Source organism: Pygocentrus nattereri, chromosome 1 (assembly GCF_015220715.1).
Source record: "Pygocentrus nattereri isolate fPygNat1 chromosome 1, fPygNat1.pri, whole genome shotgun sequence".
In the NCBI taxonomy this organism is placed as follows: Eukaryota; Metazoa; Chordata; class Actinopteri; order Characiformes; family Serrasalmidae; genus Pygocentrus; species Pygocentrus nattereri.
In genome coordinates this window covers 50,125,238-50,142,781 of record NC_051211.1, presented here as the reverse complement: position 1 = coordinate 50,142,781, position 17,544 = coordinate 50,125,238, and the positions used below count along the sequence as shown (strand labels likewise).

The window sequence follows — 17,544 nt, the reverse complement described above, 5'->3', positions numbered from 1 at the left end:
AGAGAGACTTTCAGAGTCTTTCAGAATTAAAGATGAGGAGGGGTTCACCACTCTATGAGACAAATAGTGCAACAGTTCAACAATAACGTTTCTCAGCATAAAATAGCAAAGAACTTTTTCTTTTTATCATCTACAGTTCATAATAACATTAAACGATTCAGAGAATCTGGAGGAATCTCTGTACGTAAAGGACAAGACCAAACACCAGTGTTTGCTGGCCGTGATCTTTGGGCCCTCAGGCACCATTGCATTAAAAAGTGAAGATCATGGGCTCAGAAACACTTCTGAAAACCACTGTCTATGAAAACAGTTCGCTTGCGTTCCACACATCTTGAAGGATGGCGAGTCAAGCCGAGCTGTACTTGAAGCTCAAAGGACTCGAGGTGCAGTTTGAGTTTTGACCAATGCCATTAGGGAGGGAGGGAGGGCTGGTCCGATTTTGGCTTTGTAGGCATCAGGGTTTTAAATCTGATTCCATTTACCAGACAATGAGACAAAGTGTGTCTTGAAAGAGCTTTATCCTGAGCATGAGCTTACTACATTCACACAATGGCTGGTAATATAACAATGATAGCAGACTTACTGGACACAGAGTGCACAACTCGCAATCAGAGTTTGATGCTGACACAGGAGAAGCAGAAATGCCTGATACATGCAGGTCACCAACATACTTGATTGAGCCATTGCCAGCAGAAATGCAGCTTTGATAGACGAAGACTTGAGGTCAGTTTCGTACAGTGGTTCAACCGGATCACACTGGAGAGCCTCCAAAACAGTCCCAGGTTGGGAATACACAAAGCCTCTGAGCAGGAAGCCTACTGACCCAATGGAGATATCAGCATGGACTTGTGTGCAGCTCCAGGGGGAGCCACCATCTATAACTACATGTAAATAAGCCTTGCGTGTTGATGGTGTCTGGGCATCATCCGAAAGAGACTACAGAACAGCGCTGAATAAACAAAAGACAGGATCTCAACCTTGTTTATGACACCACTACTTGCATAAAGCTACCACAGGGAGAAATGCATTTTCTCCTGAAATGCAAAGCAATTGATCTGTGTTCTACTTTTGCATTTCTTGAGCACTCAATTTAGCATCGACCCATGCTTGCAGGGGACATAAATGTTGAATGCTAAAGGCCGGGTGCCAAAAGCTGTTACCATACGGTCCTGTGCCCTCTGGCACTAACTGAACTCTTCCCCAGGCAAAACTGACAGACACTCTGACTGAGAGGTCATGGTGTCTCATCTGATAGTTGTGCTCTCATGCTCTGTGAGGCTAAACAAAGACCAAGGAGGGCTACTGGCCTACTGGGGAATCAATTAGCTCTTTTTCTGAGCACAACAGAATCCAAATGCTCTAACTCAACAGCTGTCCGTCTAGGAGCCACATGTCTAGATTCTTGCAGTAGTCAGTCATCCAGATAGTTTATAATGTGCAACCACTATAGCATAAGGGGTCCAAGCACTCTGTAAAGGCATGAGTAAGAGGACACAATCTATACAAGCCCTCCCCTGGAATACAAAACACAGAGGGCCTAATGCACTGAACCTTTAAGGCTAGTTTCAGGTGCAAATCTGGAGCGTTCTGCCCATGTGTAGGAAACTGCCGTGGTACTATAGACTCACAGTCTATGGGTGGTGTGCATAGCAAATGTATCTGGAAAAAGTGGGTAGAGATTGACATCAACATTTTGAGCAAATTGTGGTGGCTGAGTTTGCATTAATGTTATTAATGTTATTAATGTCCTTTTTTAAAATTAGGGCACTTGCAACAAGATGTGTTGTTGGGAGTCTTCCTTTAACATTGCAGCAGCCGTCTTGTTAGATGGAGGCATGAGACTCAAATGTGCTGAAAGATATTTACCATCAGAGTAACACTATTTCAGCTCCCAGGATCAGATGTACATATAAGAGAAGGTGCAGAGCAACGTTTTCATTTTCTGCTTAGTTTTGAGCTTGTTGATGGCTGCATCATTTCACTGTCCCTGTTAAGGCTTACACATCACAAGCAAGAAGATAGTGGGTGGGGCTATGTGCCTGATAAGCTGATGTCTTAGGAAATTGAATATTAATTTCATGCACACAGTACATACATATTGCAATTGCAGTAAGACATTTTGCACTGTGCCTGCACATTTACGTACATCTGGCCCAGAAACTTTTGCAGAGGAACTGGACTAGCTCTGTGTTCACCATGCACAGCAAAAAACACCAAAGCAGACCATTCCTTAACAAGCCTCAACAGTGTGTAAAAAAAATAAATATTTATGGCTGCAGCCTAAGTGCCAAAATCATCTGTCTCGGCCATTAAGTGTAGGGCTCGGTGGTCTTAGTTGTCATCTACAAACAGCATCCACTCTCAGCCTCAGTGTCCAACTGGAAAAGAAGCTCCATCAGCTAGTACTATAAAGAGTTCCATTGAAGGTACAGAGGATTGAAATACACTACATGGCCAAAAGAATTTGTACACTCCCATCCATATGTGCTTGTCGAACTCAATGGGCATAAATACGGAGTTAATCTCCACAGACTTCTGGGAAGGCACTCCTCTAAATTTTGGAACATGCCTGTGGAGATTCTGCTTCCATTCAGCCACAAAAGTATTAGTGAGATCAGGCACTGATGCTAAGCACTAAGGACTTGCTCACAGTCGGCCTTCCAATTTATCCCAAAGGTGTTGGATGGAGTTGTGATCTGGACTATGCGCAGGCCAGTCAAATTCTCAGCACACTTTGAAATGGCTTTATGAATTTCCTTCACTGAAGTTACAGGCTCAGCTCACATCATGAAAAACAACACCAGCCTATTATTCTCCCTCGACCAAACTCAGCATTATGCATTTGGGCAGGTAGATTTCTCCAGGCGGGCGGCACGGTGGCGTGGTGGGTAGCGCTGTCGCCTCACAGCGAGGAGGGCCTGGGTTCGATTCCCCGGCCGGGCGGCCAGGGTCCTCTCTGTGTGGAGTCTGCATGTTCTCCCCGTGTCTGCGTGGGTTTCCTCCGGGTTCTCCGGTTTCCTCCCACAGTCCAAAGACATGCAGTCAGGCCAATTGGACATGCTAAATTACCCCTAGGTGTGAGTGTGTGAGTGACTGTCTGTGTCTGTGTGTCTGCCCTGCGATGGACTGGCGACCTGTCCAGGGTGTATCCTGCCTTCCGCCCGAAGACTGCTGGGATAGGCTCCAGCATCCCCCCGCGACCCTGACGGAGAAGCGGCTTGGAAAATGGATGGATGGATGGATGGATTTCTCCAGGCGTCCACCTAACTCAGATTTGTCAGTCAGACCATCAGATTGTTGAAGCATCGCTCCAGAGAATGCGTGCATTACATGCTGGTCTGGGTCTGGTTTAGCTGATCACCCCAGCATGGTCATGCTTGTTGACAAGTATACCAGAATCAAAACACATGTTCTGTTTTGGTGGTGGTCAGCTTATCAACTTCCATTGCTACTGAGCAGCACAGAAGCATCCAAAACATAGCATATCGCTGTTGTTGGAAGAAAACCTTGTATCTCCAAAATGGTAGGAGAAGGAAACAACATACCTCACTTTTAGTGTAAGTCAATGTAACCAGAATTTCTTTTGGTCACACATCATCAAATTTACACACAATGTAAAGAACAACAGGTACTTTCTAATTATGTCAAAAAACTGGAAAACGACAAAAATGGAGCTACAAGGTTTTCTTCCGACAACAGCGATATGCTGGTTTTGCTAGTGACCAGGTGACAAGGATCTTAGGCTTGTGTGCGGCTGCTCAACCACGAAAACCCAATCAAATAAATTCCCAGCAAACAGATCTTTTTCTGATGTTGCTGTAGAGGCAGTTTGGAACTTTGTAGTGAGTGTTGCAGAGTACAGATTATTTTTATGCACTGTGCGCTTCAGCACTTGGCAGTTCCACTCCGTGAGTTTGTGTGGCCTACTGCTTCATGACTGAGCTGTTGCATTTCCATTTCACAATAACAGCACTTAGCTTTGACCAGTGCAGCTACTGCAGTGCAGAAATTGCTGAAATGAACTGACTTGTTGGAAAGTTGGCATCCTAGGACAGCGTCACATCGAGAATCACTGAGCTCTTCGGTGCGACCCAGTGTTTATGGAGACTGCAAGGCTGTCCACATTATTTTATGCATCTGTCAGCAATGGGTCTGGCAGAAATCGGCCACTTCTAAGCTCTCACCACACCCCTGTTACAGTGCCAGAGCTGCTTGCCCTGAAGCATGAGCTAAAGAACAATGGAGTGCTCTAACTTCATTTGTCATTTTGTCTTCACTTTACAGCCAGATGTTAAACGACCAGCAACCGCCGCTCCTGCAAACCACAATCGAACACAACTATTTTGTACAAACAGTTGTTAAATTTCATCGAGGCCTATTGAACGTACCTTTGACCATGTATCATAGAAAAAGAAACATCTGTGCCATTTCTCTAGTTAGCCAAAGGCCCGCCATTCAACTTAAAAGCAACATGCTGTTATATCCCATAAAACTGGATTTACACCAGATTTAGACAGGAAGGCGACTTTAATTCCAATTCAGCTAGAGGCATATGGGAATCCTGAATAGAGCACTTTTTGGATATCTTACAAGTGAAGGCAGCATCACTATGTCCACAGAGGATATAAAATGGCTTCTTTCTCTGAACTGTTGATGACTGAAAGAAGCACCGCGCTCAAGTAAAATAGGGGAGTAGGAAGGAGAGGCGGGCGCCAGATTGGGTAAAAACTCAGCAGGGACCTCCCACCCTGAGGCTCTGTTCTGACACTCTGCTGATGACAGAATTGGGAGATTTCGTCTTTTTGGCATAGAAGGAGAGCCATCACCGAACAAAGAGTGGGGCTGGTTTAGCATGACTCCCCGTGGAGTAACTCCATAGCGCCCTGAGCCATGTTAAAAGTGGGTGGGTGAGGCTAAACCTGGCAACCCGCGTGAAATCTGCCACCTTCCAGAGTCTATCCAAGGCACAATCTGTACCGTATTCTAATGAGCAACGTCCAAAAACCCCAGACAAAGACGGTGAAACGTGCAAACAAAAGAGAGCCCACCCTTTTATTGACTCACCACTATTAATATAACATGTCACTACTAATAAAATGCAGTCCTGTGCCAGAAAATTCTTTGTCTTTTGTTCCGGATAAGGCAGTGTGAACTTTCTGCTTGTCATCTTTCTCCATGCTCTGAGGCGTTGTCATGGTGATAATATCTTACATGATAATGGGCGAGCTAGATGGACGTGATTGTGCCTTGCTGTAGGACATTTCTCCTCAGAATAACTCATGATGCTTCCTAGAGGTTATTATAAGTAGGTATGCTTTTGCATGCACTTAGATTGTGGTGGACTTTTGAACCTGGATGGCCGAGTTCACTGCAAATGACTTCATTAAGAAGATTATTTACGATGAGTGCTGATATTAAGTTTGGTTAGGAGAGGCAGCCGTGACGTCTAAATAGGAAGCTTTCCTTATCACTCCAACATGTTCGGGAGAAGACGAGATTTTCCCGTTTTCTCATAGCAGGCCGTGTGGGAAGGCCTTGCTGAGTGTGCATGAGCCAGTTCAACGCAGCTGGAGAGCTCCATCTCTCTGGATTAGAACTGAAATGGATTTGTGTCCATCTAGGATTTCTGAAAGGTGCATTGCACACTAACTTAACAGCACCCTCTACTATTAATGAAATCTTAAGTGACTGCATGGCTCAAAGACGTGCATAGGCACACATGGATGCATGAGCAGATGCATCTCTTCCAAAGCCTAATGCAAAAGCTAATGTCTGTCATGCATGCACACAGTAAACCAGTAGCAAACGTGCACTGTGGTAAGTGCTCACTGCTTTTTGTGTCAATGTTGGCTGCCTATACATTTGTTCCACAGCATTAGTTCCCATACAGAGCCAGGAGCCAGGCAGCATGCTCTGGGATGTTTAACACCACTCACATGCAGTAAACTGGGCCTTTGTTCAGATCTAAAGCTATGAAATGCCTGAATGCAGAGATGCAGTGTTTATTTGTATGTGTGTGAGAGAAAGAGGGAGGTGGGGGCTGACAGCAGGTGACAGTAGAGACTACGGATATAGAAGAAGACAGAAACAGGTGCCTTTTACAAAGAGTGCTGAGTGTAGGAGAGTGAAAAGCAAATATGAAATTAGTTGCAGGGAATAAATAAGCAGATAATGGCAAAATAGCCAAAAAAGGAAAAAAAACGACAGAGGAAAGGTGAGAGAAAGAAGCAGAAAGGACAGAGACAAGATGCAGGAGAGGGTAGAGAGGAGAGAGCAGTCTTTAACAGCATAGTAAAAGCCAGCCCAGAATAAATTACACTCCATCCCGCAGGATTACTCATGTAATTATTTGAACGAAGGATTTCATTAGGATGTGCAGAAGTGTGGAAGAGTAAGGCGACCGAATGAAAGAGAGAATATGATTTTTACCCATGTAAATTAGGTTTTAGCCACATTCGGATAATTGATATGAAATTCAGATCCCTTTGATTACAACAAAAGCAGAGCAGTGATAAAGTTTCAAATCCACTCGTCTCACACAGGGCGAGAAAGATGGGGAACACATAAAAGGAGGAAAGAGAAGGAAAGAGAAGACACGTAAGCCAGTGGCACAGATAAGACTTTATTTAATTTGCGTAAATGATCTTTCAGAGAACAAAAAGATTTGGATTCTAAGAAAGGCATGTTCCTTGGAAGGTTAAGCCTTGTTGCGATGTTTCCTCTGTGCCAAAACGTCTGTTTCAAGAGTGTTGGGGGGTGTGGGGGGGAGTAAAAAAAAGAAGAAAAAAAAATGCAAATAAAACTAACAAAAAACATTCAATCTTCAGCACGAATGTTTCACAACACAAAAGATTGTCTTACAAATCTCAATTTTAAAATTCAGAACAGCATGCTGCAGAGAACAGACTCAGAAAAACAGCAGAACCCTGTTGACAAAAAAATAACAAACCAGAAACAGGGAACAAAGAAAGACCCATGAAGTATATATGAACATCTGAAGAAATGTAAACAAAATGCACCACAAAACCTCCTGTCAAATAAGCCAATGTGAGATTAGAGCTCAGATTCCAACACATCATATCACCTTTGACCAAATGCATCACTCTGCATTCTTTACCACAATATCTCTCTACTGCATGTGTGGTATCCTCCATTTCTCTGTACTAAGAACAGAGCAGAAAACTCATTCACTTACAATAGAAGAAACTGGGCAGTTGCTAAGTATGTGAAACATGACACTATCCCTTGTGTGGTGTTGATGTGCTTGTTACTCAGTGGTCTGGTGGGCGTAGGGGTCTCCTTTAGCAGCTGTAGCCAGTCAGCAGCCTGTCCATATTGTCCACCTTCACACACACATATACAAACAGATACACTCATACACACACACACACACACCAACAGCAGGCCATGTAGGAGGAGAACAGAGTGAAGAGACACAGCACCTCCACATTTTTACTCCCCCAGGTTCATCCAACACCACATGTGTAATATAAATGTGTAGGGCTGAACAGAGTCATTGAAAATTTTGGTAAACACAAACACTGAACACCACTCAAGAGTTATATAACACAAATCATTACACTATAACATTAGAGGTCTCAGGATGAGATATGAGAGGATCACTGGGCCTCATTCACAAATCGTTCTTATGAAGAAATTTTTTCTTAAAACCCACTTACGCAGTTTTTGTGAAGATTCTGACATTCGTCAATGTTTTCTTACTTAGGTAAGAACAGAATCGACACACACTCAAGAGCACAAAGGTGAGAACAGTTCTGCGGTTTAAGATCACGTCATGAATCTGACGTAGACTTATTCTTAGGACCTTTCTTAAGGACAAATTTGAGAAAAAAGAAGGAAAATATTGGTGAATGAGGCCCACTGATCTTAAGAGGTGTTATCTGACTTTCAAACCCTGGAGCATCTGTACTGTACAAAATTCTGTAGTTTATGCATTTAGCAAAAATGTTTCTTGACACAACTCAGCAACTGCCCAGTGTCTTCTGTGAGTTAGAGCCCCCCCTGTTTTCTGTTCTTTTCTAAGGAAAATGCATCAAAATGGCTGAATATGTTTTCGATGCAGGAGATTAGATGGAATAATGCTGGAATTCTCCTTTAAACATGAGCTTTTGAACTTGATGCACACAGATACATAAACCAACCTACCAACCCCTGATTCAGGCTGTCCGTTCTTTCGTTTAAAAGGAGTGAATGAAAGATCCCAGTACTCTTATTGTAAGTATAACCATTAGGCATGGTGCTGACACTCAGAATAACTGTAAAACATGAGAGTAAATGATACCCAGGAGCAATATTAATAAATTATAGTGGGGAACATGTAGATCAAAGTGCAATGTATTCTTGTTAGGCAAAAGTGCACTTTGAGCTCAGGCATGTCTTTGAACTTGAAGTGCTTAAAAATATTCAATATTTGACATCTAACAAGCTCTCCGAAAAATCAGAGAAGGTTAAAATGAAGGACTTCCTGCTACAAACTCACTCACAACAAACAGGTTTACAATGAACTGCATAAAGGAAGCATAAAAAAGAGACCATAGAAGTTTTTTCACGTCAACATTTGTACAATTCACTTTCAGTGTCTGACTTCCCTCCCAAACATGGTGCCTTCAGACAGACATGGGCTTTTCTGCCTGATAGATCTGAGGAGAGAGAAGAAGAGTAAGAGATGAAGGAAACCCTGAACAAACCTTCTTCGCATCGTGGCACTGGATGCAGTAAGATGTGAAAAAGAATGAAGTGCTCCAAAAAACAAAGCTGGCAATGAACACTTCCTCTGATTCATCTCCTGGCCATTCTAGACCTATTAGCACTCCAGCACGAAGCTGAAGAACGAGTTTTTCTTTTTGAGTCAAAGGTCCTTTGAGGCTTCCAGGTTACAGAGTTTCCTCTCTAGGGGTTAAATTATGAGTCCAACACCATAACCGCCCGAAATCGCATGGTCGTCCATTGAGTGACCACCATTACCAGAAGGGATTGTCATGTTTCAAGTGCAATGAAAGAGTGAGAACCATTTTAAAAAATGGCAAAATGTCTTTGAATGAGGCAGTAGCAGAGTCACTATTTGAGGACAGAACATGGCACAAAGTGGACGAAACTCTCCATGAGAATGTCCAGAGCACAGTCTCATCTGCTTTATATACACACACAAAAGAGCACCCTAATACACTCGGAGAGGGACCCTGACTGGAGACGGGGGCCGCAAAGAGTGGCTGAGTTCAATCATGAGCTCCTGGGATTGGGCAGGTCAAACACAATGGGGGGGTTCATGGGCTGGAAGTTGACAGTGCACGCAGAGGCATTGATAAATGTGGTAGTTCCATCTGTCATCATGCCGTAACCTACACGCACACACACACGAACAAAAGTAAGTCGTTTCAATTCTTTATCTGGAAAGAAATTTTCACAGAAGACATGAGTAGATGCATTAAAACTGTGTAAGATGTAAAACACAAAAACTATGACTGTGCAATATCTCGTTTTGACACTACGCAGAGGCCCACATCATGCAGGGTTAATACATGCTGCATCAGATTCACTATTACAGTCGTATGCAAAAGTCTGAACACCAACAACATCAAACAATCCTCTACTTAGAACAAATTTAAATATTATTTTTCTGCTAATTTTAGTACACAAGTTTAACATCTTGGGGTGGGGGGGGGGTGCATGCATATGTTTATCATATTTCAGATATGCATAACTTTTGCATATTTTTTAACTTGTTTTGAAAAACAATTTGATCAGGGCAGCCAAACCTTTGCATATGGCAGTATATGGATCATTCATACCGAACTAACAAACTGGTTAAAAGTTTATCCAGATGTTTATTTTAGCTGAACTTTTAACACAGCTTTCACATGGTACACACATAAAATTATATTATATAAATATTTATATAATATACAAATATTTTTCATTAAAACACAAAAAATTTTTGATGTTACACACTGATTTTCAGATTTTGGGACACATTTACTTCAAAATAATGGGACCTAGAGGTTCACCATGTGGACACAAGAGACAGGGATACAGTCCCACTTGCTCTAAAATGCAGGGATGTGGCTAAAATTAGGCTCCGGCTATGGACAAAAATTCTTTGTGTTTTGGTAGTGACACAAAAACATGGGAGAGCAATTAATTTTTTTTTTAATTAAACTACATCTAAATTTTCCAACTTCACTTTAAAAGGAAAATGTTCCTTTTTAATGAATTTAATTTTAAGTACAGAAGATCTTTAAAAATGCCATTTGAAAGTACCCTTTAAAAAATGATTTTGTATATAATTAGCTGTTTAGAATTTCAATGAATGCCATGGGTTTGAATAGATCATAACATAATACTTGTAAATAACAACTGAAGTCTTTTTTACAAGTGTGAGATCACAGTTTGAACTAATTCAGCAGAACGATCCATATTGTGTAGGGATACCTTGTTATAGAACAGTCAAGGATTCACAAGTGTGGTTTTTAAAGGACAAATCATCAAGGCCACAGATTTTCACAGGACCACACAATGTATGAACTGTGTACTTGTTACTTGGCGGGACAAATGCATATTCTATATGACTCATCTTTCACATAGTAAAAAAAAAAAACAGATAAATGCAGCTAAGTTGATGTACAAAGTAAAATAACAAAAAAGCAGTTGAATTGTAATATGTTGAAAACAAAATAAAACATAATAAAACACAAGATTCATACATTTCAACACTTAATTCAGAATTCTCTAATATTCCTCTAAATAAACTTCTCTGAATACTCCTTTAGCACAGTTTACAAAATATGCTTACCGCCAGTTATGCACAATCATAAACATGACATGACTACATATAATTTTATGTTACATTGTAATAACATGCAATGTAAGCAAATCTATTTTTAACACCCCTCAGATCACAACCCCTTATAACAAATAACAAAATAGCAAAACCCCTTTCATAAAACTAACAAACCACATTAACACATACGATTTTTTCCTGCTAGCTAAAGGGTCATTTTGATTATGAGTTCTAATTTTATTCTGTGAATCTGAACATGATCTAGTTCCTATTCAGAGCACCACAGGGAGACAGTCTGCCCTGCTAGTCCCAAAATAGGGTGAAGCTTCATGGTACCATGAGTATGTTGGAACTCACAGAGTGTGTAAGCTAAGCAGAGACACATGGTGTGATCTCTTGTTCATCACAGATCTATACAAGGTGTATGTGTTTGATATTCAGCAATGGCTCTGCATGCCTCATTATTTCATAGCTCGCATTTGTGAGACGCGCATATAAGTGTTACCTTCATGTATGTGTCCAAAAACATGTAGTTTGGGTTGTACTCGTCTCTGGATGGTATTCAGTAACTCCATGCAGCCGACACGCTGCATCTTTCTGGGCACCCAGTCTAGAAAACCTGTATAAAAGGACATTACTATTACTTGATGATATACTCAATTCTTAATTAGCTTCTCAATATACATTTAAATGCACATACAAACTCAGTACGTACAACACAGGTCTCTGGAGGTGCAGAGATTCTGGTTTAGAGCTGGTTGGCAAACGTACAGATGCACACACAGGCAGGAGCACATACAGATCTCATGAGAATTAAGCCTTTGTCACACACTCTGAAAGCCCAAGAGCTGGGTGTCTTAAACTGCAGCTGTCTTTATGGAGAAACTTCCCCCTGCCATATACATAATGTGTGTGTGTGTGTGTGTGTGTGTGTTTTATTGTGTGCAGAGGGATTTGCCGCACTGCGAACAGCGTCTCGGTGTTGCATGCTTTAGCAGCCTGCTGTAGCCACTCCATCTGCCAAACCCTCAGAGCAAATGTGTGTGCGCTAGTGTGTGTTTCAATGAAAACAAAATTACAGGAAAAAGCCTTGAGTTACAGACTACCTGTGTGTCTGTATGTGTGTGTGTCTGTTTTGTAACTCACCCAGAGGAGGGCAGTGTGTGAGCAGAATGTCAGTAGAGTCTGGGATCTGGTTCCACTTGTCCAACAGTGCCTGCCCTCGTGGCAGATTAAAACCCCAGCCATAGTACCACGGCTGCCTGCCTCACGTGCACATCCACAGAGAGAAAGAGAGAGGAGGGGTGGGGAGCAGAGAAGGCATTTAATGTCTATTGATGCAAAACAAGTTCTGGAAAACATGACCATCATCATCTTCCCCCAGACTCCCTGTGGTGCTCTGATCTTCCTCATACTAATCTTAATCCACGCCCAGATTACCCCAATGCTGATTAAGGTAATCTGACACTTCTGGGTGCATGTCTATACATGTGTGTATGTGCATGTGCACAAATAGATAAAATAGTACGGAACCAACTTGAGCCCTATTCAATTAATAGCCCCTCACCACCCCCCTCCAAGGATTTCTGAATTGCCTAAAAACATGATCCAGTCTCTGGATGCAGGATCATACACATGCTATATACTGATTAGACAGTGAAGTCTATGTCTACCTATTTGCATGATACATATATAACCTGAAATCGACACTTTGTCTTCATTTTTTTTTCATTCTCTATCATCAATACAGAGACTGTTTCTTCACAAAAGACATCATGAGAGTTTATCATGAAATGTGTGCTTCGAGAAGTAGAATGGCGTTCAGTCTTCGGCAAAAAATGTGTAAGCAGTTTGTAACGAGAGTGAAAAGTGTAAACATGCCATAACAGTGTGCAAGCAACTGAGAAAAACATAAATACCATATTCAGTAAGGGTAGGAAAGGTTCAGGTCATAAATTAAGTAATTAAATGAATTCCTTTGTAACTCGCTCACATTTAGCAGCCCAAACTTTCTCCAGAAGGGGGTGCTGTTAGCACTCACATAGCTTTTATGGCATCATTGAAGATTGGAAACCACATCAGGATCTCATGAATATATGTGCCTTTATCCACATGCTTTTATTGATTTGTAGGAGCAGGAGTTGCCTGCTTGATGTACCCAGAAGCACAACAGGATTTCAGCAAAAAAGAGTGTTCCCAAAATGGTATAACTACAACTTAAACAAAACATTTCTTATAATATTTTTTCCCCAAATTTTGGAATAATTCTCTGGTAAATTTTGCACATTTCTGGGTTTACATTTGAAATACATTTTTATGTCACAGTTCCACAAACTCATTTGTATTATCTACATCAAGGAAATAACAGGGCAATAAATAATTATATTATAGTTTTTATAGTCTTATTACATAGAAATCCACTGCTTAACAGCAACAAAACCACCTTTGATTAGTGGCCCATTTACAACGGTCCAGGATAAATTAAGTTGGAAGAATACTGTCATAAAAAACTTCTATCTCCGATATGGTAACTTCACAGAACAAGCAAAAATATGTTCTTAACTTTCATGTATGTTAATGTTATTCTGAATAATTTTGGAGCATTTCTCTTGATCCAGCTGTCATGAAATCTTCACATAATGTTAAGGGCAGCTGCCCTTGTAAAAATTTCATGAACACAAAAAAGTTGCAAGATTTTCATATGACTGACAATACAGAGAAGACTACAGAACAGAGCAAGAGAGGAAAAGTGAGGGCAGTTATGGAAAGAGTAAAGGGGAGGGTGAGGGAGAAGGAGGCATTTTGAGAAGAGGGGGAGTCAGAGATAGAGGAGGGTTTGATAGCTCTGCCTGTGTCCCATCACTTTGATTGCAGATGCACCAAGCTTGAGTGACGGTGTAGAAATTAACATGTCACTAACAATCTGTCCCCAGATCCATCTTCCTCCACTGTGTCGGATTTGCACGTTTATGTGTGTGTGTTTGTGTGACTCAGAGTGTCAGTTTGCTCGTGAAAGTTGCTCAGATTTTGTAATTTAGAGAGAGCAGTCACTTGAAACGTTTACTTTTATAGGTTAGTGTTTGATGCATCAACGTCCAGAGCCGACAGACATGCAAACACTTGCGCGCTTGCACGTATACACCTCAACCCTCAACTCACACACAAACACATAAACACACACGAGTAGGAACTACGAGTGTGAACGCAGAGCAGCCTGAAGGTTCAACCTCCCAGGAAGGTCAGGGGGAGAGAGACGTCTCATGGGTAATGGAGTCCTATTTTCATCTGTTTTCATTTGATTAATATTCAAATCATCTCCAACATCAGAGTCTCAACGTTTATGATGAAACATCTGAAGTGCCGTGAAAACTATTTGAATAATTTACATCTCAAATCTTAAAACTTTAAAATGGTTGTTGCATATTAATGAGCCTGTTTAAATATTCATGTCCATCTTTACATGAATGTACATGAATGTCTCTATTATATCAAATGGGGTAAGGATTCTGTATTGATGTGGCTGACTCCACTTCAGTAATAACTTAAGTAAGACTGAGAGAAAGTAAGCAAGACACAGTCATCTATAGTAGATGGCTGTTTCCAACAGATGAACAGAGAAGGTCAAATTAATAAGCAGAGAAAAAAGTACAGGATCAAAACAATATGATCAGAAAGATCAGAAAGAATGTGAGTTAATAAGTTATTTTCAACATATGAATTACACATTTCAATATCTTGCCAACAACGTGCCAACCAATGTAGAACCAGCAGACTGACCAAGACTGAGCAGACTGAATTGATGTGATCTGTACTGGGTCAAAGAGCAAATAAATGTAATTTGCTTAAACCGGCACAGAGCTGCGAACATACTATACAAATAGAGAGCATACTATACAAAAGCATCTTTGTTTTCCATAATTTGTTTTTTTTTTCATTCTTTGATGCAGGGTAGAAAAACCTCCAAACAGCTGTTTGCTTTTGCACGCTGACTCCCCTGGTGCTAGAAGAAATGTAAAAGCAATAAAAATCAAACATTATCGGAGAAGTTCATTTTATGTGAATTGCCATGTTGTCTCCTGTGACCACTACTGTGCTATACGCTGGCTTTAATCCAGTTTGAGGTTGACATACAATTAGAACTGAAAGGCAAATACAGTTAAGGACTTGGTCAGACGTGTGAGTATATGTGTGTGCGCGCCTATGTAAGGCTGTGTCCTCATGGCCTAATGATATCAGTGTTGCCCCCATGAATCTTTAAAGGCTTAGCTAGGGGAAAAAAAGGCTGTGGGGTACCCAGGCTTCAATATTTCATCACGTTGGTTAACTTTAGAGTTGTTCGAGGAAGAGAAGGGGGGAAAAAAACACACGTTATGAGAAAATCTCGATTTTAAAAAGAGGCCATTAATGTTTTAAAGGAATTTTAAATCTAAATCAACTCCAGTGAGGTGGTAAACTTTGAGCTGAGAGAAGGTAGCAAGGATCACAGCGAGACAGAGAGAGAGACAAAGAGGGAAAGAGAGAAAGAAATATAAAGAGGAGTAGAAATGTCAAGAGCTTTTTAGAAAAGAATACAGCAATACTGTGCAAAAACTGCATCCAACAACAGGGATGCAAATTCTGCAACCATGTGTCATTAGTCAGCAATTAACTGTTAGGTGATGAGCCTAATATCAAGGAAGCAACACTGCTATCAAAGCCATTATAAAATACTTGATATTCACACACTTATAAGCACACATATGATATACACATATCTTTAATAAGCAAATTAGAATATATAAAGTGGGTTAAATTGACCAGAAAAGGTGTGCTTTTTGGAATGTTGTACCTCCTTGATATTCCATGTATTCCTCAAAAATCATGTTTATGAGCCTCAGGAATGCTATTTCAATAGTTTATTGTTTCTGAAAAAATGATTTTTTGTATCACCGCCCCAAGTCTTTGTAAAAGGAGTCCAAATAACGCCATGGGTTTCTAGATGTGTGCATGTGTGCGTGAGTGTTTGTGAGCATGTAAGTGAATTATTAGGCAAATTAGCTTGACACATGTCACAGTATTTTAGCAAAGTAGAAAAGGTTGTTAGAATTAGCCTAGTAAGTAGAAACTGCCATCTTTCACAGGACTTTAAACAATCACTTTACTAAACCCTGCACACACACCATCTCATTTAGAGCGCCTGTTACAATTAATAGCTCACAGATCATTCCAGTCCACTGGGGAATCTCACAACTATGGCCTAATACAATGCATACGAACACCACACAGACAGACAGACGCACTTAAAGTAATGGTTCAGTGAAAAAAATCTAATTTACACAGTTTTCTACTTATACCAGATGTAGTCATTTGGGTGAGACACATCAAGAGCCCAAAATTTTCTTGTTTAGTTTAGAAACACTTCTTCATTAAGATCATGCATACTTGTCGATACAGCATAGCTGTGAAAGTTAGCTGTGAACTATAAAAATGAACCAAGCCGCAGGCAGCTACTTTAGACAGCAGGGTCTGTATTCACAAACCACACCAGGAACTGGAGTGCTGATATACAATTAGATTTGCGACAATGACTGTCATAAATAAGAAGGATGTCCTGCTTTGTGAGTAACAGCTCTGGTGCTGTCTGCAAAAGGCTGCCCTTAGTGGTAATGCTTTGCTAATTTTTAAAGTTCACAGTAAGCCATACTGTGCTCTTAACCACACTGACAAGTCTGTGTGAACTTTACAATGACCTGCACATAGATTGAGCAGGTTGAGAGAAGTTTTGGGGATGTGTTTTGTTTTGTTTTTTTTACAGAAATGATCTAGATGACTAATGAATTCTAGTGATTGATTTTACTCAACCCAAATAAACACTTTCAATGAAACAATGCAAAGCAAAATTTTTGTGTAGATGAACTAAATCAACATTTTACATCAATTCAAATAACTTTTTGCTGCAACATAGATTAGAACGACAAAAGTTTTTTTTTACATGAGTGTGCTTTTTCTGATAAACTATTACTGTTATAAGAAGTCTACTATAGATGTTTTGATAGACTGAATGAATTCTGAGATGTTTCTTCAGGGATTTTTTTTATAGATGTAGATTATTTTGGGTAGAAACTAAATTCCTATGCTGAACAGCTTGTTTCTACAGAGGACAGTGTGAAGTGTTTTGAAAAACTGAACTTGACACTGAAAAATGCCTCTTAGCAATTGTAAAAAACTGTAAGGCCAAAAAATATCTTTAAATACCTTTTGGCTACAATCTCAATCTGAGTTACAGTTGTAACTGTAGTCTGTCTCATATTATTCATTAATACCATGCTGGTTTTTTCTGGTATCATTAGATCAGGTAAAGATATAAAGATTACCTTTTTTTTTAAGGGCACAGAGTGTCGGTTCCCGATATTGAGAAAAGCTGTGAGCTCCATACTAAAAAAAAAGATTGATATTTTAGCTGTTATTATTGTACAATATAGTAAAATTTGCTGTTATTCATGATTTATGTCAGCCTAATTAATAATCTGAAACACGCAGACATCTTTCAAACATTAATAGTAGTTTATCTCATATATAAGTTAAATGAAATATTTTTATATGATTGCTAAACTGCTGTGATTAAACACATAAATAAGCAAGAATTTTCTTTTTGGATTTGCTTTTTGGCTCAACTTGCTTGATGATCTGTATGTAGTTATTTAGAGAGAGTATTTTTAAACACTTCAGATTTGCACTACTGACAATTTATAAAGATTTTGGCAAAC

At 40.3% G+C, this 17,544-nt stretch overlaps 1 protein-coding gene across 2 annotated transcripts in view; it reads right to left on the bottom strand.

Moving 5' to 3' along the window:
* Positions 1 to 6,602: 6,602 nt before the first annotated feature.
* Positions 6,603 to 17,544, bottom strand: part of mpped1 (metallophosphoesterase domain containing 1) — a 39,226-nt gene continuing 28,284 nt past the window's right edge. For both annotated transcript variants that reach the window (XM_017698894.2, XM_017698895.2), the window contains 3 exons: positions 11,945 to 12,060; positions 11,304 to 11,417; positions 6,603 to 9,359 (listed from right to left, as the gene is read on the bottom strand). In XM_017698894.2, coding sequence (XP_017554383.1) covers positions 9,241 to 9,359; positions 11,304 to 11,417; positions 11,945 to 12,060 — 349 coding nt within the window. In that variant the 3' untranslated portion in view covers positions 6,603 to 9,240. The remainder of the gene's footprint in view (positions 9,360 to 11,303; positions 11,418 to 11,944; positions 12,061 to 17,544) is intronic.